The 21,927-nt window shown below is 56.3% G+C and overlaps 2 protein-coding genes and 2 long non-coding RNA genes across 7 annotated transcripts in view; 2 read left to right on the top strand and 2 right to left on the bottom strand.

The window, feature by feature from the left end:
* Positions 1-28: 28 nt before the first annotated feature.
* Positions 29-4,925, bottom strand: TEX47 (testis expressed 47). Its single transcript, XM_090023655.1, has 7 exons — positions 4,803-4,925; positions 4,645-4,714; positions 3,118-3,221; positions 2,698-2,762; positions 1,731-1,932; positions 1,086-1,245; positions 29-471 (listed from the first exon to the last, which is right to left on the bottom strand). Exons 1-7 carry the CDS (start codon positions 4,923-4,925, stop codon positions 434-436), a joined length of 762 nt encoding a protein of 253 aa, XP_089879781.1. The 3' UTR covers positions 29-433.
* On the top strand, positions 4,790-8,466 carry LOC149855165 (uncharacterized). Of its 2 annotated transcripts, XR_016438654.1 has the most exons (4): positions 4,790-4,910; positions 6,848-6,969; positions 7,501-7,753; positions 8,347-8,444. It is a non-coding gene; the product is annotated as an uncharacterized LOC149855165 (long non-coding RNA). The 2 variants fall into 2 exon arrangements; XR_016438655.1 differs by lacking the exon at positions 7,501-7,753 and having other exon boundaries at positions 8,347-8,466.
* SLC5A11 (solute carrier family 5 member 11) lies at positions 5,435-19,996 on the bottom strand. Of its 2 annotated transcripts, none has more exons than XM_090023653.1 (16): positions 19,873-19,996; positions 15,798-15,980; positions 15,395-15,466; positions 14,656-14,760; positions 14,102-14,161; positions 13,212-13,316; positions 12,400-12,505; positions 11,845-11,925; positions 11,180-11,385; positions 10,611-10,746; positions 9,800-9,907; positions 8,945-9,095; positions 8,325-8,493; positions 7,667-7,882; positions 6,821-6,983; positions 5,435-5,713 (listed from the first exon to the last, which is right to left on the bottom strand). In XM_090023653.1, the coding sequence occupies exons 2-16, from the start codon at positions 15,933-15,935 to the stop codon at positions 5,493-5,495; spliced, it is 2,037 nt and encodes a 678-aa protein (XP_089879779.1). In that variant the 5' UTR covers positions 15,936-15,980; positions 19,873-19,996; the 3' UTR covers positions 5,435-5,492. The 2 variants fall into 2 exon arrangements, with proteins under 2 accessions (XP_089879779.1, XP_089879780.1); XM_090023654.1 differs by lacking the exon at positions 19,873-19,996 and adding an exon at positions 17,040-17,275.
* The window catches only part of LOC149855163 (uncharacterized), a 64,835-nt gene continuing 51,876 nt past the window's right edge, over positions 8,969-21,927 (top strand). Inside the window, exons 1-3 of one of the 2 annotated variants that reach the window (XR_016438652.1) lie at positions 8,969-9,107; positions 10,536-10,674; positions 11,444-11,521. This is a non-coding gene — a long non-coding RNA (uncharacterized LOC149855163). The remainder of the gene's footprint in view (positions 9,108-10,535; positions 10,675-11,443; positions 11,522-21,927) is intronic. The other variant, XR_016438653.1, reaches the window with a different exon arrangement.

Genomic DNA, 21,927 nt, shown 5'->3' with positions numbered 1-21,927 from the left:
CTGGTGCACACTAATCTGCACAGAATTAAGACCGGGAGCTGCGTTTGCATTTTTATGTGCTTGGCACGAAGATAGCAACTGTTCCTAATATAGTGACTCATGTCATCCAAGTGTAAGATTCAGAGCTAGATTCCACCTTGGCATAACTCCTGCACAAAGGGTCGCTAATTCCACGACATTGTTTAAAAGCGTCTCTTTATTTGTGTACAATTCGGCAGATGATCAACAAGTGACTTGCACTGAAGGCCTCCTGACTCCTTCCCATGTACTTCCATGCCAATACCAGGGGACTAATGACTACCCCTCTTCTACTATGTGTCCGACCGCCATGCTAGCTCTGTGTTCTTCTGCGCTCCTTTGTTTCTCTGCTGTTTGCACTATGACTACATGCTCAAATGCTAAGGAAGAATGCTTTGGATAGGTTCTGATACGTCTAGGCAAACAGATGACCAGGGGTAGGCCACACAGTTTCTGTGAGAGGGGAAAACGAAAGCTGAAGCACTTAAAAAATCAAGCCAATATTCCCCCAAGCAGCTGAGTGATCCCTCTAAAGCCAAACTCTTCCGGCTATCTACCTAGCTGTCTTAGTCAAAACAGCAAGCTCGCCTGAAAGAAATAGGATGTGCCATGGTCCTCAGCCCCTTACACAGCTGGTGCTTCGTGTGTGCACAGGAAACTGAAACCACATTGTGTTCAGAGCACCTTCAGGGGCACATTTGCCTCTGCTCAGCCTGAGCGGGCTGGTGGCATGAAGGGAGGCTCAAGGCTCTTTCTGTAATGGGCATAAACCTGCATTCCTCTCATGCCAAAGGGACCATGTCATTTTTGTACCTACAGGACAAGGGCCATGGCTGCAGAGGAGCTGTTTAAAAGGATGATGATAACTTGCCCCAGCCACTACTGGAGGGGTGGGGGGGAATAGCCAGCTGAGAGACTCCGGTTACTGAGTCGAATACTGGAAGATTCTTCAACTTTTATTGTATACTCTTCCTGGACAGTCAACCCTGTACTTTGGCTCAGTAGATAAATGCTATCCTGTTGCCACAGATAAGTTGTTTCTACTCTTAACTGTGGTGATAATGTACCTGAGTCCATGGCTGACTGTAAAGGGCCCTTATACATTTTCAGGAACTCCTCTGGACTCAGACAGTCCTTGGCATTACACAAATAGTTAATGGTCTCTGCTGGGATTAGGAGGTTGGGTACAAGTGTGTGTAGGTTGTTGCCCAATGCCTTGCTGCTAACCTTCATGGTAAAGAGAGAATACTTCAGGATCATGTTCAGCATTAGTAGAAAAATACTGCCTGACGCTACCCAGCAATGTGCCCAGCACAGTGCAGCAGGTTTTATTGCCCCTTTCTGTTTACCCTTTAATAGGGATGTGCGTGTTAGAGTGGACTGACTGACAACTCTATAAATGGTCAATTAAGTCATTAAGTTCAGGAGAAAAATGTCTAGTGTCTTCGACTCGAGTTAATATATTACTTGATGGACTACAAGATACAACTTATTTCAACACCCAGGTAATGTAGTTTGGAAGAGTTTAAAAACAGACATCACAGGCCTTCATTTCTCCATCCCTATACAGCTGCTAGATTCTGTCACTAAATGCACATGAGCCAGTACCCGTTAGCATCCATTAATGCAAGTTTGCTAAAAGCAACCTTGCTTAAAAAAAAGCCTCATACCTCTGCCTTTAGTTTTACCCTTTAGATCCATTTAAATGTCACCTTAAATGTCTTTGAAATGTAGGCGCCCAGTTTCAGCAGGAGAGTAAGGCACTCGGTGACAACCTCTTCTGTAGACTGTGATTGTGTCACATCTTCCAGGTATGTCACAGGCAGAGTCACCATGGTGACATACCACTGCAGGAACAGCTTGGTTGGGATGTTATGTGACACCACTAAAATCTTAATTTCCTGTAGCAAAGCACTGATGGTAAAGCATTAGTCTGATTATTCTGCACAATGAGGTGTTACCTACCATGTGTTCGGGGAAACTTACTGCTCATATTTTGGTACTTTCCCCATCTCTGTTTTGGATCTAGCAACTGAAAACCTGATTTCCTTACCCCATCACAACTTAATCTGATGCTTAGGAGGGTAATTACACGTTACTCTTCACTTTGGAAGGAAGCTAGGACTTGGAAGATACAATATTGTGTGTTAGTAGAACAAGGAGCACGTACAGATGTGTGATGGGAGCTAGTTACAAAATGAAAGCAGAAGCCTCAGAGAGGTGATTTTTCTCACCACATCAATCTGCTGCCCTCCCCCATTTTACACATCACCTTCTTTTTGAAGCAAGATACAGAAATTGCACTGAAATCACATTAGGACTTGGACTTGCTGTTCTCTGAATTATGAAGGCTTCTGCTTAAAAATTAAAATCCAAGGCATACTGGAGAGAGCAAGTCCAAGGGGCTTGCCAGTTGTCTAAATGTCATCCTCCTAGTTTCTCCATTTGGCAGAGAATGAGAAAAGGAGCATGGGACACCAGAAGGGTGAAAGGGGGTTAAATAGAGATGTTTGACTTTAAAGAGGAAAGTGCAATAGGCTTAGAGGCCGATTTCATGGATATCATGGTCTCCAGGCCTTTGCCAGAAAGAAACACTAACTGAGTCAAGTTTTATTATAATCATACCAGAAGCTCATGTTATCCCTAGAGGAAGCACCCTGTCCGTTGGGAAACGCTTACCTAGGACCTTGACTTTGGAGAGAAGCTAGATCGTGGAGGATACGATAGATTGTGCCACTGGATGACTGCAAGGGAAGACGGAGCTGTTACAAACTAGGCCCAAACGACGAAAGTGTATAAAACAACTGGTCAGCTTTCACTGGTCTATGACTGGAATCCCTTCCAGCTCCCACCCAGAGGTGGGTGGTGTGCTCAGCCTTTGGTGAGGAGATCATTCCCCTGGACTCCAGACAGGATATGTCCAGCCTCTGAAGGCAGGCTCACAAACCAGGGTAATTGCTTGAGTGGAATGGGATGGTCCTTGGTGTTCTAGTTGCTAACACCACTACATCCACTGAAAGGCCTCATGCCTTGTATTTCAATCCTGGCGTGGACTCAGAAGCTGCAGAATATAGTAACACTGAGATCTACTTAACCTACCTCTACGATATGAAGAATAGAGTTGGGGTAAAGCAGCAGCAGACCCGAGACAGGCTCTCCAAGGTGGTATTTCAATATCTTCTGAAACAGCCTTTCATGGTAACCTTATTTGAAAAGCAAAGACTGGATAAATGGTTATCCTATGGGAACTTATCTCAGCCTCAAAGGCAGTCAGCATCGGGCTTGTTCGTAGCACAGCGCACCAAAAACACTTTGTTCTCACTGTCCAAAGCATACAGATGGCCCCAAATTCCCTTTATCTCATGTGCTTAATACTTAGCTGTGTAGCTAGTGGGCTTTAATGACGAAGCACTCAAGGTCCCGCAGAGCCGAGTGTGCTTACGAAACGCTGGGAGAAGAATCCTTGCCCCTGTCTGTTGATGGAGCCAGCTGGTGCAGCACCTCTGCTCCTCCAGCAAAGCATTCACCAGACTCTAATCACATGACCGACTGAGCAGAGTCCTCACTGAATGTGGGGCACCAAATCCGTGTCTTGCTTTAAAACACAGCATCTCCCCTTTCACTTCAGCGTGGCTTGATACTTGGCGCCCTCTTTGCGCCACTCCTTAGCAAAAAGGGAGATACCAAGTGAAAGAGCCTGATGCTCCAGGGAATTCAAATGACTGTCCGCCGGTGCTGCCAAGAGGCACCATGCCCGTCTGGGGGGCACGCTGCTCGTCACTGCCACAACAGGCCCACCACACTTACTGGGAGGTGCGGATGGCCTGTAAAGCACAGGCGGCCATGTGCAGGATGGCATAAAGGGGCTGTACTGACCCGCAGGCACTGCCCCTAGAGAGGCTGCACCAACTAAGGCTACTGCACTGCTGTGGTTCCTGCTATTTGACATCACTGCCCAGGCACAAATGTGGAGGGTGCACTAGATTGTGCCACCAGAGGGCTGTAAAAAACACGTCTGTGTGGCCGAGGGAATGGTGCCCAGCGCCGCGGCGGGTGAGCAAAAAGAAACGCAGCCGCTCCTGCCCCACCCGCTCGCGTTCATGCGGCGACCCAACCAGGGCCTTCACCCATGCCTCCAGGCCTGCCTGCAACCGGGGGGCTTGTTGCATGGCTTCTGCCCCACCCCTCTGCAAGCCCTGGGTGCAAGACGTGGCGGCCTCCGCGAGCTGTCCCCTTGCACAGGCGGCTCTTGCTGCTCCGCCTCGACGCCTTCGACGACAAACAGGGCGGACGCGGCCCCCGCATGCGCCAGCCTCGCGCTGCCAAGAGGGCGCCCCGACCTGGTGCCAGCACGTGAGCAGCCAAGCGCATGCGCAATGCGACCGTGAAGGAAGGGTAGGCGCTGGGCAGCGTGGCGCAGACGCAGCACAGGAAGCGAGGGAAACAGTTGGGGCAGGGCAGCTACACGCATGCGCAGTAGTAGCCAGGAGGCGGCCGTTCCGCTTAGCGCATGCACCACAACTGGTTTTGGGGGGACGGTTGGGATCCGGGCAGCTCTGCGCATGCGCGGTAACGGCCGCGAGGGCCCCGGGTAGTCGCGCGCATGCGCGGTAACGGCGCATGTACCTGTGACCTCGCCGCCGTCGGCGCCCTCGGGCAGCCTGGCCACGAAGAAGAGCCGGTGCAGCAGGAACTTCTGCGCGGAGACAAGCGCCGGGGGCTCCGCGGGCGGCCGGGGCAGGCTCCCCTCCCCGCGCCCCCCCGCCCCCCGGACCCCCCGGCACCTTGAACTGTGCCCGCCGCCGCTCCTCTAGCGCGCCCAGCAGGGTGCTCCGCGGCAGCGGCGTCGGCACGAGCGACGCGGCCCGGCCCGAGGCCTTGCGCAGCGCCAGGTGGGCGCCCGACATGGCGGCGCCCTCTCGGCCGCACCATAGCGCGGGGCGCTCTGGCACCTCCTCTCGATGGTCGCACCCCCGGGCGGGGCGGGGTCGGCGGCCCGGGCGAGAAGGGCAGATGTGGCGTCTGGGGCCGGGGTGGGAGGCTGAGCGGCAGCAGCGCGCATCGCCCCAGGGCTGCCGGCAGCGAGCGTGGCCGCCGCTCCCCCACGTTCAGTTCCCCAGACCGCGTGGGCCAGGCGACTCTGCTCGGAGAGGTGGATGTGGCCCTGGGGCCATGCTCAGACCACCCTTTCCCAGTGGTCGGAGGATGCATCGCTCCATGGAACGGCTCCCAGCGGGCCCATCCGCGGTGGATGTGGCTAAGCTCCCCGTGCTTGGGCGTCCTGGCCCTAGAGGTGGGCCCAAGCCCTTCGTCCGGCGCGGCGGCAAGGCTCTCTCTGGGTGTTCCCCTGCGGCACGTGAGGAAGGATCGCAGACTGCATCACCTCTTAGTTAATAATTATTACTATTTACACCCATCTAAACAGGAAGGCCTGGGATTAGGTGACGGTGTCCCTGGTGTCCTGTGGCGAAGCACTAGGCATAGTAACCCCAGAGAAAGATCCCGGCGCACATGCAGAGGATCAGGTTCACGTTCAGGACGTGTTTCACCAACGGGTCCTCATGCAGGGCAGCCACAACCGGCTCGGGCTTAGTGGGAACTGCGTCCTCAGGGGAGCGCTCGTGTTGGCTCTCCATCCCACAGAGCCACAGGAAGATCCTCATCGCCTTGGAGCGCCTTTTGGTGCGGGCAGCACCTAGAGCAATAGTAAACAGTGAGGTGCGAAGTCCATGTAGGGGACGAGCCTTGAACACCAGCACTCCTAAACACATCACTTTAACACTGCCACATACACAACCCAGGCTGCAGCTCCTCACAGGAGCGTGTGAACCACCAAGATCTAGGGGACTCCTCTAGTGGGTTCCGCTTATCCCTGCGGTCTCATTCCTGCCCTGCAGGTCTCAGTTCAAAACCTGCAGCCCCAGTGTTTCACAGGACACTACCCATCACCCGTATCAGCTGGTGCCCATCAGTTCCCATTGCACTCCTTGTGCTTTCACCTCTCGGACTAGCGCTCTGCCTATTCCAAGCCCCAGGCTTGTGGCTGCAGGTTCCCCAAACTCCATTGCAGGACGGCACGTGCAGCTGGATGAGGAACCGGGAATGCCAGGACCCAGCACACAAGGAGGGAGCTGGAATGCCGGTTGCAGCAAGCCCACCCCCTCAGTCCTCTCTATTCATTCCTTGCCCCTCTTCCTGCTGCTTTTGTTGCATGTAAAGGAATCTGCAGCCACAAAGTCTGGAAAGCTGCTGAAATAAGCCCAGGCTTTCCAGACCTGTGACAGTCATCATTTCTAAAGTGTGAGAAATGCAGGCTTGGGTGACATGTCTGCACCCAACGCAGGCAAGGAAAACATGCCAACAAAAACAGCAAGCCCTCCTTCACCGCCCCCTGAGAGTGCAGCTTGGACTTCTCTGCTTTCCCTGATGCAAGAGCTGGTCTGAAGATACCAGTAGGATGAGAAGTGGGCTTTCAGGGAAATGCTTGCAGTTTTGCTCCCAGTTTTCAGCTCTCCCATCCCATGGGCAGTTCAACCCCTTAACACAGTGGTGCACACCATTTTCAGTGCCCTGTCCCTGTCCAGCTCCCTGTTTGATAGCAAGCACGTGCCATTCTATCAAGAGGTGTAGGTGAAACATAAGCCCCTGATCTACAGTCTTAGCAGGTAAAAGGCATTTAGTATCGTGGAGACAAGCAATCTGAAAGATACTGCAGGAATCATTTAATGCTTCCTGCCTTTCTGAAGTGCCTGGGGTTGGGTTTAACTGCAGTGGCTGCTGTGGGGAGCAATGGGGCACTCACTTGTGTTGTCGTTGGGAATGCTTTCAGAAGCGACACTGAAATCCATCGGGACGGCCGGACACTCAGCTTTGCCTCCTCCACTTACAGCATCAGGAAAAGAGCCACCAGCTGCAGCTTTCGTGGGTGGTGGATCCCAGCGGGTGGACCAGGTAAGACGACTGATCTGGTGGCAGGAAGAGGGGTGTTATAGAAAGTAGTTTTAAGGGGATGCATCAGCTTGGAGGGGCGGCACCTTTTAGGAAGTCTCAGGGCTGAGTTCTGGTCTGACACCCAAGCCGCACGCTCAGAGCTGCTAACATCACTAACCACAGGGACAATTTTTAGTGCCAGAGCTCTGCTCCCATGGGGGATAACCTCACGTGGCAGGTGGCCCATTGCCCCAGGCCTGCAACCTGTGCCTGGTTCTGCAGGGCTCTTCCTTTTGCATTATCTGGGCTATGGCACCATGATGCAGGGCCAGGCCCTGGTGGGGGCAGGTGCCTCTGTTTGCCTGGTGAGATTTGACCTGTATCAAGCAGGATGGGTTATGTGTACTTCCCTAAGAAGGGATCTAGCCAAGGGGTTCTGTGGGGAACCAGCCAGGAGCTCATCAAGGAGACACCTGATACCAAAAACTATTTGGGGGAAGCGGCAGATTCGTCACAGATGAAGTGAGACATATTGGGGCTGTGACTTCACAGGACAGGGCGGCTGTCCAGACCACGGCCCTGTTGTGGTATCATGATGTTCCCACATGCAAAGGATGCATGAAGACTCCCGTCCCGCATTGCTGACATACGTGTGACCTGGGACATTCCCACACCTCCGTGAGAGAGGAGCAAAAGGAACCTACAGGGGGTGACTCACCATTTCCTCGGAAGGGGGGTCTGTCAGCAGGCTCACGACCATGGCCGTGATGGTGGTGATGGCAGCAAGGATCATAGAGAAGTAGAGGTAGTGCACGTATTTCACCACAGCGGGTCTGGTGTCTGGCTGGCTGCACTGTGGCTGGGGGTAGATGAAGTCCAGCACCATCCGAATGAGGCCCAGCAGCAGCCCCACCACCAGGCCCCAGAACGCACCCTGGGGAGCAAAGATCATGGGAATAGGAAGCGCATGTTGGCATTCTGTCTGTGCACAGCACCCAGGCCCAGCACCTTGCTAGCTGCTCTGTCCAGGTGGGAAGGGAAGGGAGCCTGGTTGGCCCAGCCACTATGTCTTCCTCCTCATGCTGGTGTTGTGTGCGAACATCTGCCCTACCCCAGCCAGTGTCCTGCTGATGGAGAGGAACCAGGCAGAGGCTCTATCCCCTCATGCAACCATCTCATTGGCTGCCCAGGAGGAGCAGGGCAGTGGCATGGGGTGGGTGCACTTCCTGGCACCTCCCATCGGGGTAAGGCCTTCCCAAGGCACTGTCATACTGCAGGTGCTGTGCTGTGGGTGCACCAAGCCCCTGCCCCTCTGGCTACTCTGAGGGAGGCTAAGCTGAGCTCCCAGCACACACCGTGGGGCACTGGGGTAATACCTTCTCATTTGTCCTCTTCCAGAAGCAGCCCAGGATGAAAACCATGGCCACGGGGGGCTGCAGGTAGGAGCTGATGGACTGGATGTAGATGAAGAGCTGCCCCCCCTGGCTGGCCTGCACCAGTGGGATCCACAGGATGGAGACCACGACGAGCAGCAGCACAAACACCCTGCCCAGGAAAGCCAGTCACTGCCCCTTCTCCTCCAGCCACTGCTTGAGCAATTCCCCCTCTACCCCCATCGCCCCTTCTTAGCATGATGGTGCTCTTCAGGACTCAGCTCTTGGTCATCTGGTCCATGGTCTATGTGGCTCAGTCCCACTCCTTTCTCAGCCAAGTCCAGCCTCTCACAGATGCCACTTCTACATGGTCTGTGCCACTGCTGTGACCTCACCATGCCTCAGCTCTGCCATCAGCCGATGGGGTTGGATTCCTGCCCAAGACCCTTGGAAGGAGTTTGTGACTGTGGCTGTTCCGCAGAACGTGCCCTGAGCCAGAAGGGCCTGGGTCTGCTCCCCTTTGTTCCTAGGTCCCACCAGGATAGACGGGAGCCATGGGAACCTCTCCAGGCCCCAGCCCCACTTGCCTACCCCACAGCCTGCTGGGCTGCACTGGGCCCTACCTGCCAACAACCATGAGCTCCCACTCTGAGGAGCGGGGCCGGAAGTGGCGCCACAGGTCGATGGTGAAGATGGTGCTGGCGCTGTTGAAGATAGACGTCAGGGAGGACATGAGGGCCGCAATCATCACTGACATCATCAGGCCCCGGAGCCCTACAGACCAAGGTAGGGGCACCCGTCTCATTGCTGCCCATGGAAAGCAGCCTGAGCCCAGCGTCCCTCTCGGGGCAGGCCCCTCTGACAACCACCTGCTGCACACTCCTGAGCTTGACCCTTTGTGCTGCAGGCAGCAGCCCCCCCAGCCCAAAAAAGCTTATCCCCCTGTACCCTTATGGCTGCCCTAGTCTCCTCGCGGGGCGGGGCACAGGCTTTCCTCTGTCCTGCCTGCTGGGTGGCTGAGAGGCACCTGAGCTACAAGTAGGGGACAGGCCCCATCTGCCCACTCCTGCATGGACAGTGATTGTGCTCCCTGGAGGGCTCCAGATACCCAGATGCTATGGTGATGGTCACAGCCATGGCCCTCGCCCTCTAGGGAACCAGCCATGCCCAGCGGCATACATAGACTTTCCATGTGCTGGAGCCAGGCTCCCCAACAGGAAGATAATGGACAGGGCTGGCAGGGGCTCCTGGGACCATCAGGTCAAAGCACTTGTACAATACCAGATGCAGGAGCCACTGGGGGTAACTCCTGTTTATACCATGACCTCCTTTATAACATCTCGTCTTGGCTTAGAAATCACAAGTGCTGGGGAGTCCCTGACAGCCCCTGATCAGCCTCTCGGTGACCCACTCCCCTCGCCATGACACTGGTGCTGTAGGCCTAGCTTTGCACCTGTCCTCATGAGCAAGCTTCTTACCTAGGGGCAGGAGCTCGATGACCAGCTTGGGGTAGGCAATGTCAGAGCAGCCGGACGGGTTGCCACAGATTTGCTTGCAGACCTCTGGGTCCGCACAAGCCACCAGATCTGTGAGAGATTGGGGAGGGGGCAGCAATCAGGAGCTGTGAGGAATGAGTCCTGCTAAGTTATAAGCAGAGGATGATGTGGGCCTGCCCTTCTAGGCAGAGGAGCATGTGGAGCACTGGGCATTTGCCTTCCTCAGCTCCCAGCAGTGTAAACAGCCCTCATCCAAAATGTGCTGCACAGCTGGCTTTCCTCATGCCCTGTCTCCTTCCCTGTGACAGCTGTCTTGCCTGAAGTGAATGGCACATGCTGACAAAGGCTGGCCTGTGTGTGGCCAGGCCCTGGGCACCATTAGGGGGCTAGTGGCTCAAGGCTGTCCCTTTCCTCAGTGCTGTAGACCTGGGCTCCAGGCCCAAAGAAAGCAGCATCGGGAGCTGAGTTAGTACTGGGAGTCCTGGTGGCTTGAGACATGCCTCGTTAAGGAAAGGGTCTGGTTCCCAAGAGCAAGTGAGGAGCAGACTAACAAATCCATTAGAAGGAAAAAATAGTTACTGCCATCCACTCCAAGCTTGCCTTATTTGAATCCACCAGGGTAAGACCAGGTCTGTGACCTGAAAGGAAATCTCTGGGGTGAATAGCACCCTTCTGCTCCTGGCACTTGAGCCATCACAGCCTTTTTTTTGTTCTGCAGGGCCTGTCCACTGGGTGCTGCGCAGCCACTGCAGTCCATGATGACAGACCTGGACACATCTCCCTCAGCTCTTACCTGGGAAGAGGATCCGGCTGATCATGCCTGGCATCACCATCATGAAGAGGGGCAAGATCTTCAGGTAGGAGGTCATCAGTGAGCCTCCTTTGGCATGAGAGAGGTTCTTAGCAGCCAGGGACCTTTGGACGATGACCTGTGAATCAGGAGAACAGTTTGTTCAGGGTCTGGTGGCAAGTGGAAAGAGTAACATGGTGGTGGGATGTGGGTTTCTGTGTCCGGCTGCCCCTTGGCTCTGGGAGCCCAAGATAATCTGGCTGTCAGTGGCAGGAGATAATGAGCAATCAGGCCATTAGTATCGTTAAGCAGAGAGAAGGATGTGAGGTCATGTGGGTTCATGCCAGCCCCTTCTGTTGCGGGTTCGTGTCGTGCACATTTCACTCCTGTGTTCTGACGGTCCTAAAGCAGTCGGCTACACGCTGCCGGGGGGTCAGTGACTCCGGATTTGGGTTTGAAGCCACCAGATTCCCAGTCAACCTGGGCTCTGTCGCAAGCCTGGGGCTGTTCTGAATCTTGACTGGCCTCACAGCACATCTAAAGGTTATATTATCCAACAAGCCATGACCCACCTGATCTGTACACCAGTACCAAAGGGACGGGATGGTCATTCCAACCAGAACGCCCGGCCAGGGGAGGTCAGAGGTGACAGGGTCTCGGAAAATGTGGAAGGCATCGTGTCGCGGCAAGCCACAGCTGCTGTTTGCTTTGTGGCTGCTGGCAATGGCACTGAAGTATTTGGCTTGCAGAGCTTCAATCCCACCGACCTTAGCAAAGCCTAAAAGAGAGCACAGGAAGCAGATGCTGCATTGCCCATGAAATCTTATGCCTTTCAGAACAAGCTAGTCTTTATGGTGCAACCCTGCCCTGCCTTCAGCCTGATTACAGCCTACCACGACTACCTGCCCCCTCAGGTATGTTAGTGGAATTGGATCTAGAGTGGCAATCACAGTTTATATGTCATTAGTTACCGATCGAGAGGTTTGGATGGCTCTGGTATGGTATTGATATGGTATTTGCAGGTTCAGACCATGGCTTTCCTTTTAATATTTTCATGGAGCATCTATGCATTTTTCCCTCATTGGGAATGATCATGGTATGAATGGCAAGCCCAGCTGTTCTCCTGGGACTATCAGGACCAATGAAGTGGGTTGGTTTGCTCTGTTTGCCCAGGCTCAGGCTGGGAGCCCGGGCATTGTCAGGTGAAGGCCCCCCTGGCTCCCTGGTGCATACTCACTAAAACCCATGAGTGTTAGCGCCCCGATCAGCATGATGAAGGTCTGCAGGGCATCCGTGTAGATCACAGCTGCCAGGCCACCTGATGGGAAAGCAGAAGAGATGAGTCATGGGGGATGGGCTGTTTTGAGCAGCGACGGCTCCTGCACTGCCAAAGGGGGCTGCCAAGCTCTCCAGCCCCCAGGCTTGGCCTGAGGTGTCCCAAAGATGTGGCTTGTTCTGACTGTAGTGGGAGGACTGAGACCAGCTCCCTGGGGACATTTGCCTGAAATTGCTCATGGGCTGAACTGAAACAGAGGCCGCCTTGGGCAGCCCATGAGGGCACCAAGGGATGATACTGGCACATGCTTACATGCTGTATCCTCTTTCAGGGCTTTGCCTGGCTTGGCTGCTGGAAAGGGCAAGCACCTTTCATTAGCTGTGGCATGATCAACAGTGGGACATGCAGAGAGCAAAGCAAGCACGGTGCCAGTGCAGGTTATCCTGTACACCTGGGCAAAGGGGGGCTGTGGCACGGTGCTATGTCCTGTCTGGGGTTTGCAGTGTGGAGACACACCTGCTACTGTGTACACTGCTGTGATGGCCAGCAGACCCGTGACTGCCACATAGAGGTCCCAGTGCAGCGCCTGCTGGATGAACAGGGCCCCCGCATACATGTCCACCTAATGGCAGAGAGAGTGAGTGTCATCACAAGTGAGCCCAGTGGGGCTGTGTGAGTGCAGGATGTGCAGTGGGTCCCAACCTGCCTGCCTTTTTACTCCCTTCTGGCTGGCTGTTTTCCATCAGTTTTCAGAGCAGCTTTCCCTGAGGCACATCACTCCCCAGTGCAGCCCCACCTCCTCCCCCTGCCCCCCATCCATGGTCAGCTTCAAAGGTGCAGCCAGGCACAGCTGGGCCCTGGACTCAGAGGACAAACACCTGCCAGGAGTTTTCTCATTTGGCCCAACCCCACCTCCATGGGGTAGTTAATTAGTAGCCAGCAAGGTGTTGCACAAGGATTGATTAAATTATTTATTGAAAGTCCTGAGAGCAGTAAATCACTAGAGGAGACAGCAGGCTCCTGGCTCACACTTTCCCATCCATCCTGCTGACACTGGGGTCGCGTCTGAACATGGCAAGACCTGGGCAGTTACCCTGGTGCAGGGATTGAACACCAGACATTCACAGGAACGAGGGCGGTATGAGCCATTCTCACCATGCTCCCTGCTCCTGCAGCACATCCTGCTGCTCCCTCTTGTGCCCCCTTGGGTGCTTTCGCAGCCCTCCTTGCAGGATGTGTCCAGGGCCAAACCCCACCTGTATTTCTCAGTGCTGACAGCCACCTCCCAAGAGCATTTGCCTCAGCTGCCTTCCCATACCCTCACTTACAGAGATCTTGGTGAAGATGTAGATGAACAAGTAGAGAACCGCCAGGAAGATCTGGATCCTTTTGCCTCCGAAGCGGCGCCTCAAGTACTCGGGCATGGTGGTGACCTGCATGGACGGAGAGCCTGCCAGAGGAGGGGCCATGCAGCAGCTCTCTCTGAGTGGCAGAGGCTGGGCAGAGGGTCCCAGCTGGTGGCTCTGTTGGCATTGGGCTGCATGTGCCTCAGTATCATGGTCTCTTGGGCACTGAACAGCACCAGTGTCTTGCCACTCAGGTCTGGCACACGGGCCAATGCAGCCACTTGCAGATGGCAATAACAGTGCCCGCTTCCCCTCCAGTGCTATGAGAGCTCTGCCTGCTCTATCCTCTGCTTTCTCTGGGCTCTTCGAGCCCCCTGGGGCCAGGAGTGCTGAGCCCCAGAGCTCTGGCTTTGCTACCCAGGCGATCGCCTGTACTGGTAAAGCCATTTGTGCCAGTGGCTTGGCTGTGTCTGTCTCGAGGACCCAGGAATTCCTCCTCCCATTCCTGTGTCAGGGATGTGCCACTTCCCCTGAGCTCAGGTGTCTGTTTCCAAGGGGGCACTTAATTTTGGCAGGGAAACATAGCATCCAGGGATCCAGGCAAGGGCTAGGCCACCCCTTCCTCATCCCCCCTCTTACTTGGGCAGTCACAACTTCCTGCAAGGAGTTTCCTGACTCCCCTCCCTGGGGAGAGCCCCTGGATACGACCTGCTGACTGTCACTGAGTGAGCAGAGCAGACCCATGAGTGAGTGAAGGGGACACAGCTTCTGCAGGAGCTTTGCCTGAAGCACCGGCCTTCCTAACCAAACCTGTGCACTGAACAAGAGGGTTGCGAAGGCAACTGCTGCACCCAGCCCAGCTGTATACTCACCCCTGCTGCTATGTAAATCGGAAGGAATAGCCAGGCCAGCACCAAGACACAGAACATGCCCTGCGAAGGAAGGGGAGATGCAGGTCAGGGGCTGGCAGTGCTGGGGTCAGATAGCTCCTGCACACACATGCCTCCACATGTGACCGTGTGTCTGGGCCTCTGCCCAGCTGTCACAGAGGCTCCGTGGAGCCAGCACCTGGCCACGGTTCTCCAGCTCATCCTGGAGGGCTCTAGGCATCTGGAGTTGGGGACTAGACTCCAGATCAGGAGAGGAACTGTTGGATCCAGCACAGTGACAAGACAGTGCTGCCCCCACCAAGCCTGCGCAGCAGGAGTGTATTGATCTGAGCTGCTACAGAAGCACAGTACAGCTGGGCAGGACCCTAACTCAGAGTGCAGCCCAATGGACCCACACCTCCCAGCTTCGTCATGCCTCATCCTGAGACAGCACAAGCAGAGCATCCTCCAGCAGAGAGGTGGAGAGCGACTCAGTGGTGCCACCTGGCAGGAGCTAGACGGGGGCCCACGCTCCCGAGAGCCATGGCCGCACTCACGTTCCACTCGTAGGCTGTAGCAGCGATACCCGAGGCTGCCCCCGATCCTGCCAGGCCAATGAAATGCCCACTGCCCACATTGCTGGCAAACAGGGAGGCGCCCACCTGCAGGGAAAGAGGGAGTCAGACTTAGGGGTGACCCTTGGGTAAGCCTCATCCAAACCACTCACGCAGTCACGCCAGCTCCAGGGCCTGGGCTTCACCTTCCTGCAGCCCAAAGCAGTGAAATCCTGCCATCCCTTGCTGCCTTTCCTCCCCTTTTCCCTGTCTGCTTTACTCTCCAGGCACCTCTGCCCAGCATCCTTCCTTCCCTCAGGGCCTGTTGCTCATCCCAAGGTTTGCTCCAGGGCTCCCTGCTTCTGATTCAGCAGGGTGTTCCCGTCAGCAGGGCGTTTTCACAGGAACAGAACCAGGCCGGAAGTTTCCTCCTGCCTGCCACCAGGGCATCACAGTCCTTGCCTCCACACTGGGAGCCCCTCAGACAAGCAAAGGGGCCCTGTGAGAATGGGTGCAGCAGTCCAGGATGCCAGGGCACCAGTTGGGTGTCTCCTCCCAGAGACCTGTCCACCCCAGGCTTTGCAAATTCCAGCTCAAAACTGGAGGAAAGCACTGAGCCTGGCCAGGGAGCTGAGCACCAGGGAAGCAAGCGGCACACTCCGGTCCTCGTGTCTGCAATACACTGGCATCCTCTCAGCACAGGGATCCCACAGGATGCAAGCATCACCCAGGCAACACTTACGGGCCACCACACCATGTCCCCACCAGCCAGGAAGTAGCCCTTCACCGTGTTCCTCTGGGTCTTCCACATGGACTGGGGAGGAAAGACAGGGCAAGAATGTCAGACCCCCATGCACGTGGCCCTAGCACCCTGCAAGCCCAGTGCCCTGTTGCCAACAGGCCCACTCCAGATCCATGAGGCGCGTGAGCCAATGATGGTACAGAGCAACGTGTCTTCTGACATCCGCTGCATCCCGGGTAACACTGATCAGGTTGGGACCAGACTCACAACCCTGGAGTCCCCCGTGCATAGACCTCTCCAGCACAGCCCGTGGGATGCCGTGGCCAAGCTGGAGACCTGATGGAGCCAGGCACAGATGGACTATGCCAGCGCAGCTGGGAGACCTGCAGAGGTACTGCCTTACCCACAGTCCGACGGCCAGGACAAAGAGGAAGTACAGGACGAGGACAGCAATGTCTATGGCTTCCAGCGTGTGCTGAGGAAACGCGTCCCACTTGGGCGTGATGGAGGTGCCAGGCGGAGTGCTGTGGGTGCTCTCCATGGCTGCTGGTCAGGGCGGCACTCCTCTTCCTCCGGGTGCATTTATCTGGGTGAGAGCAGGCTCACTGTTACTGGGAGGCACGCAGCTCCAGCAGCACAACTCTATGCCGAGCGCCCCGCGGGGCTTGGGCACCCTGGCTGTGGCCAGGATTCTGCTCAGGCCAGTGCTGCAGGGGAGACAGTTGCATTCAGCTGCGGCCAGGGATCCCTGTCACTGCCATGGAGCAGCTGGAGACTGAGCCAAGGAGGGTGGCTCGGGCAGTCTAGTCGGTGAAGCCAGCAGTGCGGGGGGAGCAGTGGAAATTTTCCTGCTTGACCCTCTTAAGGGCTGGGCCAGGCCCAGAGGAGCCAGCTCGAATCACCTCACTGGCAAGCCCAGACTCCTGGCTCTGAGAACCAACCCCTCCACACAGCACCCAGCATGAGGAGACTTGGCAGCCTCGCGCCAAGCAGAGTATGAACCCTCAGCCCTGGGCAGGGCATGGAGGTCCCAGGGCAAGCCCTGTGTGAGCAGCTGATATACGAACAGCCTGGGCAGGGTGTGCAGGGACCGGCTGGAATCCTGCAGCGGGGTCAGAGGGCTGCGCTGCCGGCTCCTAACCAGGGGCTTCCTGCATCCCCAGGGCACTTGCAGCAAGGGGGAATGGGCCAATTTTTAGTTCTCTTTTATGAGCCTGTTCTTCCCCGCCTGGCTGCAGGGCGGCATGTGGGGCACTGGCTGGGCTGAGCAGCCCAAGTGCCCTGCTGGTGCCCTGTGCAGCTAGGGCACAGATGCTTTCCCTGGGGAGAGTCTGGAGGCTGGGAGTCAGTATCCGTTGTCTCCAAGGGAAACACCTGCTGCAGGACAGGTCCCAGGTGAGTGGCTCCGGCAGCCACAGACAGGGAGCAGGTGATGCTGTAGGGGCCAGGGAGTATCCTCCCCCCCCCCCCCCCTTCCCACCACCGGGCCTTCTTCAGTTTGAGAAGGCGCACTGAGCGAGGTCTCCCTGGGTCCCACCAGCATCTCGCTGTCCAGTGCTGCCCTGAAAAACCTTTACCTCTCCTGCCCCTGGTGTGCACAAAGGTGGTTCCCTAGGACAGGGCTCCGGTTCAGGGGCTCACTCACTGTGTCATAGCCCCTCAGGGGGCTGGGGTGGAAGCGGCTCCGGGGCCTTGGTGACAGCCTGGTCAGGCTGGGGGCGTTTGCTGCTCCTTGCTCCCTTGGCACCCACTGGCAGACAGGCAGATCCCTTGGGCACTTGCAGCACAGCCCTCGTGCTTCTACCCGAAGAAAGAGGGGAGGGGGAGCCTGCCTCCCTCAAGGGACCTGAGACTGAGCTGCACCCTGCTTCTGCGGGGCAGCGTCTGCCTGCTGCTGCTCTGGCAGTGGCACGGAGCAGCCCTGTGCAGCACGGAGCAGCCAGGAGCAGACAAACGAGTTCTCCCACAGGACGTCCCAGCCCCCTCCAGGAAGCATGAGCTGGGACAGCCCCTCCTCCGTGAGTGTTCACTGTGCTTCCATCACTGGCCTCACCTGTTGCCCAACACAGGCTGAATTAGCATCGCCAGGAGACAGCTCTGACCAGCAGCTACCAGCCCCAGACAGCCCACAGGCTGGACACAGCTTTCCTGTGGGGCACAGCTTGTCCCTGCACCTGCATAGGGCAGGCTCCCAGGAGCTCATCTAATGCCATCACGTGTGGAGCCAACACTGCAGATGGACCAGGAGGACAGCACAGCCTTCCCTGCTTTGCAGTGCACTGGGCAGCTGGCTGGCCAGCCCCTGCATCCTGAATGCCTGTCTGGAGCCCAGCCCTCCAACACGCTGCATCATGGGGAGCTGTGGCTGTACACCTGGAAGAGGTGGAACGAGTCCCCTTGGAAGTTATGGTCCAGTGCCTGTCTTGAGAGCAGCACATGGGAATGCACCGTACTTGGTGCTGCTGCCGCCTGGCATTTCTGCAGCTACTCCACCCCTCCCCTCGCCACAGCCCCAGGCCCAAGCAAAGCTTGGTCCCTGAAGCTCTGCTGACAGGTAGTGCCTTAGGCCTGCGCGAGTTGACAGCGATCCGATCCGGCTTTGGATCTGGGCACTTTGGATGTCGGCGATCCGATCCAGACCTCTGACTGGGTTTCCACCTCGATCCAGCCGAAGCTTTGGAGCCGCCTCAGAGATCTGGCCATAGGGTATAATGGGGAATCAATGAAAATATATCTATAACTTTGTTGTTTCTTGTCCAATTTGGATGAAACCTGCGGGGATGGTAGCCTCTGCTGAGAGCACGAAACCTGCCAAGTTTCAAGAATATCGGTGCAGGAGTTTGGGGGGAACTGTACTCCAGATTCTTGAAAGCCAGACTCATCACGGTTGTGTCACACCACAGCGGGGTGAAAACTGCAGGGGTGGTGGCTCTTACTGAGGCCGCAAAGCCTGCCACGTTTCAAGGAGATCAGTGCAGGGGTTTGGGGGGAACTGCCCCCCAAGCTGTGGACAAGCAGAATTCGTGACGTGGGTGACACTGCGTGTGCTAAGGCGCGGCGGGGTGACAGCTGCAGGGATGGTGGCCCCTGCTGTGATGCTGCCAGGTGTGGAGGAGATCGGTGCAGGGGGGTCCTGGGGCCCCGCACCCCTAGCTGCTGATGGGCACAACTTGTGCCAAGACCGTGTCTGTCTTGGGGCAGTTGATTGTCTGTATTGAGTCTTTCCTCTCCTTAGCCTGGTGTTGTAGGTGCTAATTGACGCTCCTTAGGTCGTTGTGTAGTAGCTGAGTCCTGTGTATTGAGCTGATCCCTGGTCCCTGAGTGAATCATGATTGATTGATTGATTGGTAACTGGGAACACAGCAGCGCAGCAGCCAGGCCTGCAGCCGAGACAGTGACAGTCAGTCCCACAGCACCCCGGCACCAGTTTTGCTTGTCTGCAGCTTGAGGGGCAGTTCCCCCCAAACTCCAGCACCGATCTGCTTGAAACTCGGCAGGCTTCGTGGCCTCAGTAAGGGCTGCCACCCCTGCAGTTTTGACCCCCCTGGGGTGTAACACATAGACGTGACGTGAGTTTTGCTTTCAAGAATTTGGGGTGCTGTTCCCCCCAAACCCCTGCACCAATCTTCTTGAAACTTGGCAGGCTTCATCCTCTCTGCAGTGCCTACCACCCCTGAAACCTTCATCCAAATCAGACAAAAAACAACAAAGTTATAGATATTTTATTGTTTCCCCATTATACCCTATGGCTGGATCTCCAAGGCGGCTTCGAAGCGCTTCGGGAAGCCGAATGAGGCCAGCGCCTTGACCTGGGCATGCCGCTTCGGACCCCGAAGTGTCTAAAGCTTCTCCGGATCCAAAGCTTTGTCCAAAGCCTCACACAGCCCTATAGTGCCTGCTGCAGGCACTCAACCATGTGGAGGGCTGGACCCTCTGCGCTGGGGCTGGTTCCTTCCTGCCTCTCCTGAAGCGTGTGCGGGTCTAGGGTGCAACACTTGTACAGTGCCCAGCAAAACAGGAGGGAGTTACCTTCCCAGAGGAGACTGGCTAAACAGGTACTGGTCTGTTGGCAGGATCCCCTGGCAGGGCCCGAGGGGCATAGGAAGCTCTGCTGCTGCTGGTTGTCAGTGCTTGCTGTGCCTGGGGCCAGTGGAAAGTTTGCCTGTGTTGTGAATTCAGGTCACAGCCTGGTCTCCCCGGCTCCCTTGGCATGAGCGGCAGCGCTCCGCTAGGCAGGGGCTTGGAGGGGACGACATCCACGGCATCAGAATGAGCCAGCCCTGCATCAATGGTCCCAGCCGAGGTGGCTGCCCACGTGGTCCCCAACACCAGGGGGACTGTATTGTTCCCACGGCTTCTCATGCAGGATATTTTAAGCCTTCCCTGGGCTGCACAGGGCTAGCGAAGCCTAGAGCAGAACCGAACCTGCCAGGATCCCCAGAGTTCCCAAGCGCAAGGTAGAAGCTGAGGGCACTTACTGTGTCCGGCCAGGTCTCATTCTGCTCCCCTGCGCGCGGCACCAGCAGCCTCCTGCCAGCTGACAGCACGGCTTAAATATTGCCAGGGGATTGGGCTTTGCCAACGAAGCTGTGAACGGTGTCACAAGGGACGAGAAGGAAAGTTTATGGGCAAAGTTAAACTAATTGGCCTACCCCACCCCCTAGATGCTCTCTGTGTCCCTGGCTCCTCTGGTGAGAAATGTGTTCTTGCTGTCAAGGCCCACGGGTCAAACTCCAAAGTGTGCCATTCACTTAAGCAATCATTCTAGCTAAAGGGGAAACAAGTGGCAGAGAGGGAAGTGCCCTGCTACCCCACCTTCCACCTCCCCACCCTCTTGGAGAGCTGAGATTGCAATTCACCCCCCGGCCCTGGAGCTGTACAGAGCAGAGCCAAGCCCCATCTCCCCTAGTCCCAGCCCCAGGGGCTCTTATCCCAACCCCAGGTATTTGTTTCACACCCGGGGCCCAGCCTGAATCCAGACCTGCGCTCCCAGCCCAAGCGTATGAGAAACACGTGAAGTACAGCACCCATGTCAGATAGGAAATGGACAATAGAGGAAGCAGACCCCTCCTAGGGGAGGAGGCACCACAGCGGGGGGCACGGCATATCTCTCTGAGACCAGCAGCACCGGTCACATGCCAATCACATCTGGCTGGGCACTGCCCAGGAATGCTTGCCTCTGCCATGCTCAGCCTGGTGTCAGGTGAGCTGATCTCTAGCCCCAGCCCATGCTTTCAGGGTGTTTAAGACACTGGTGTGCCTCCAGTCATGTAGCTAGCCCAGGCACGACCTGCTTCCAGGTGCTGGGGTTTTTTGCTAGGATTTCAGTCTGTTTCCTTCTCTCTGGGTATTTTTACCAGCCTTTCAGCTGACCTGGCCTCGCTTCTGCTTTGGCCAGGGGTGACCTGCCCCGCCAGCTGGGAACGGAGCCACTGAGATGCCAGCCATCTCATGGCTTGGCCTTGCAGTGAACTTCCCCAGGGACCCGTCATCAGCTGCAGCTGAATAGAAGTATCTTGTCCTGTCTGTTGTCAATGTGAGCCCCCCCCAGATCACAGGAGCATTGTGGTTTTGCCAAAGTTTTCAGAACAACTGGTGTCCCTCCCAGCGCCCTGGCTACCAGAACCAGGAGCCAGGTTGCAAACTCCGTGTCTGTTGGCTTCATTTTCTAGGCCTGGAGGTCCAAGCGGGGACAAGCTGAGCACACGCCAAGGCTCAGAGCCCTGGGGGTCAAGGGAGTACGATGAGCCCAGGATTTCATGCCCCATCTCAGGACTTTTGGGGGCCAACTCATAGCTTTGGGCTGCCTGGGGCAGGCAACACTGGAATGCAGTCTCTGCCCTGCTCCATACCAGTGATCGTCTAGAACCGCAGCTGTGACCAGTGACAGACAGGCCTTGGGAAGGCTCAGGGTTGCCATCCAGACACCTGCCAGCCCCTGGTTCTTGTGCATGGCCATCAGCCCCTGCAGCCCAGAAGCACCTGGGACAGCGCTTTTGGCTGGGATTTCCATCTGTCTATGCAGGTTCCCTCGTGGCACCCACCCACACAGCATCACCACACATGAGCCACCAGGAACAGAGCGAGGCACTTGGACTCACTTTGAGATACATTGAGCCAAGCTGAGGGGCTGGTTCCTGGCTGGGGCCGAGCTGCTGCTGTTCTGCCTCAGCCCAGCAGCCTGTAGGGACTGGTTCAGGCCGAGCTCCGCTGGGACTCCATTAGGCTTTTCACCGTCTTTCCAGCATTTCCTTACTTCTCGTGGGAACCAGCACAAAGCACAGTGCCAGCCAGATTTGCTTCATTTACAGTGTGCCCAACAATGGCTTGGGGATGATTCTGTTGCTTGCGTGGGAGGGAGACGATGTCTTCGAGGCTGTGCCAGGCCAGGAAGGAGCTCTGGCCGCTTCATGGTGCTCAGGGTGGTCACGAGGCTGTCTCCTGCATTCAGTGTTTCCTTCCCAAGGCCATGCGCACTGATGAATGAGTGAGCGAGTGGCAGGGCTGGGCACGAGCTGTTAACCATTAATGGC

This window comes from Crocodylus siamensis, chromosome 12 (genome assembly GCF_052110815.1).
Source record: "Crocodylus siamensis isolate JL-2025a chromosome 12, ASM5211081v1, whole genome shotgun sequence".
Classification (NCBI taxonomy): Eukaryota; Metazoa; Chordata; order Crocodylia; family Crocodylidae; genus Crocodylus; species Crocodylus siamensis.
Note: the sequence above shows the minus strand (reverse complement) of the source record. Positions and strands in the feature narration are given on the sequence as shown.

What these genes read in the sequence shown, in the direction of transcription:
- TEX47 (XM_090023655.1), bottom strand. Translation starts at nt 4,925, where the DNA reads ATGTCGGGCGCCCACCTGGCGCTGCGCAAGGCCTCGGGCCGGGCCGCG. An exon ending in GGCGGCGGGCACAGTTCAAG is followed by an intron (nt 4,715 to 4,802) that starts GTGCCGGGGGGT and finishes GTCTCCGCGCAG; the next exon opens with AAGTTCCTGCTGCACCGGCT. An exon ending in ACATTTCAAAGACATTTAAG is followed by an intron (nt 1,246 to 1,730) that starts GTGACATTTAAA and finishes TTTACCATGAAG; the next exon opens with GTTAGCAGCAAGGCATTGGG.
- SLC5A11 (XM_090023653.1), bottom strand. Translation starts at nt 15,935, where the DNA reads ATGGAGAGCACCCACAGCACTCCGCCTGGCACCTCCATCACGCCCAAG. An exon ending in CGATTTACATAGCAGCAGGG is followed by an intron (nt 13,317 to 14,101) that starts GTGAGTATACAG and finishes CCGTCCATGCAG; the next exon opens with GTCACCACCATGCCCGAGTA. An exon ending in GGAAGAGGACAAATGAGAAG is followed by an intron (nt 7,883 to 8,324) that starts GTATTACCCCAG and finishes TTTGCTCCCCAG; the next exon opens with GGTGCGTTCTGGGGCCTGGT.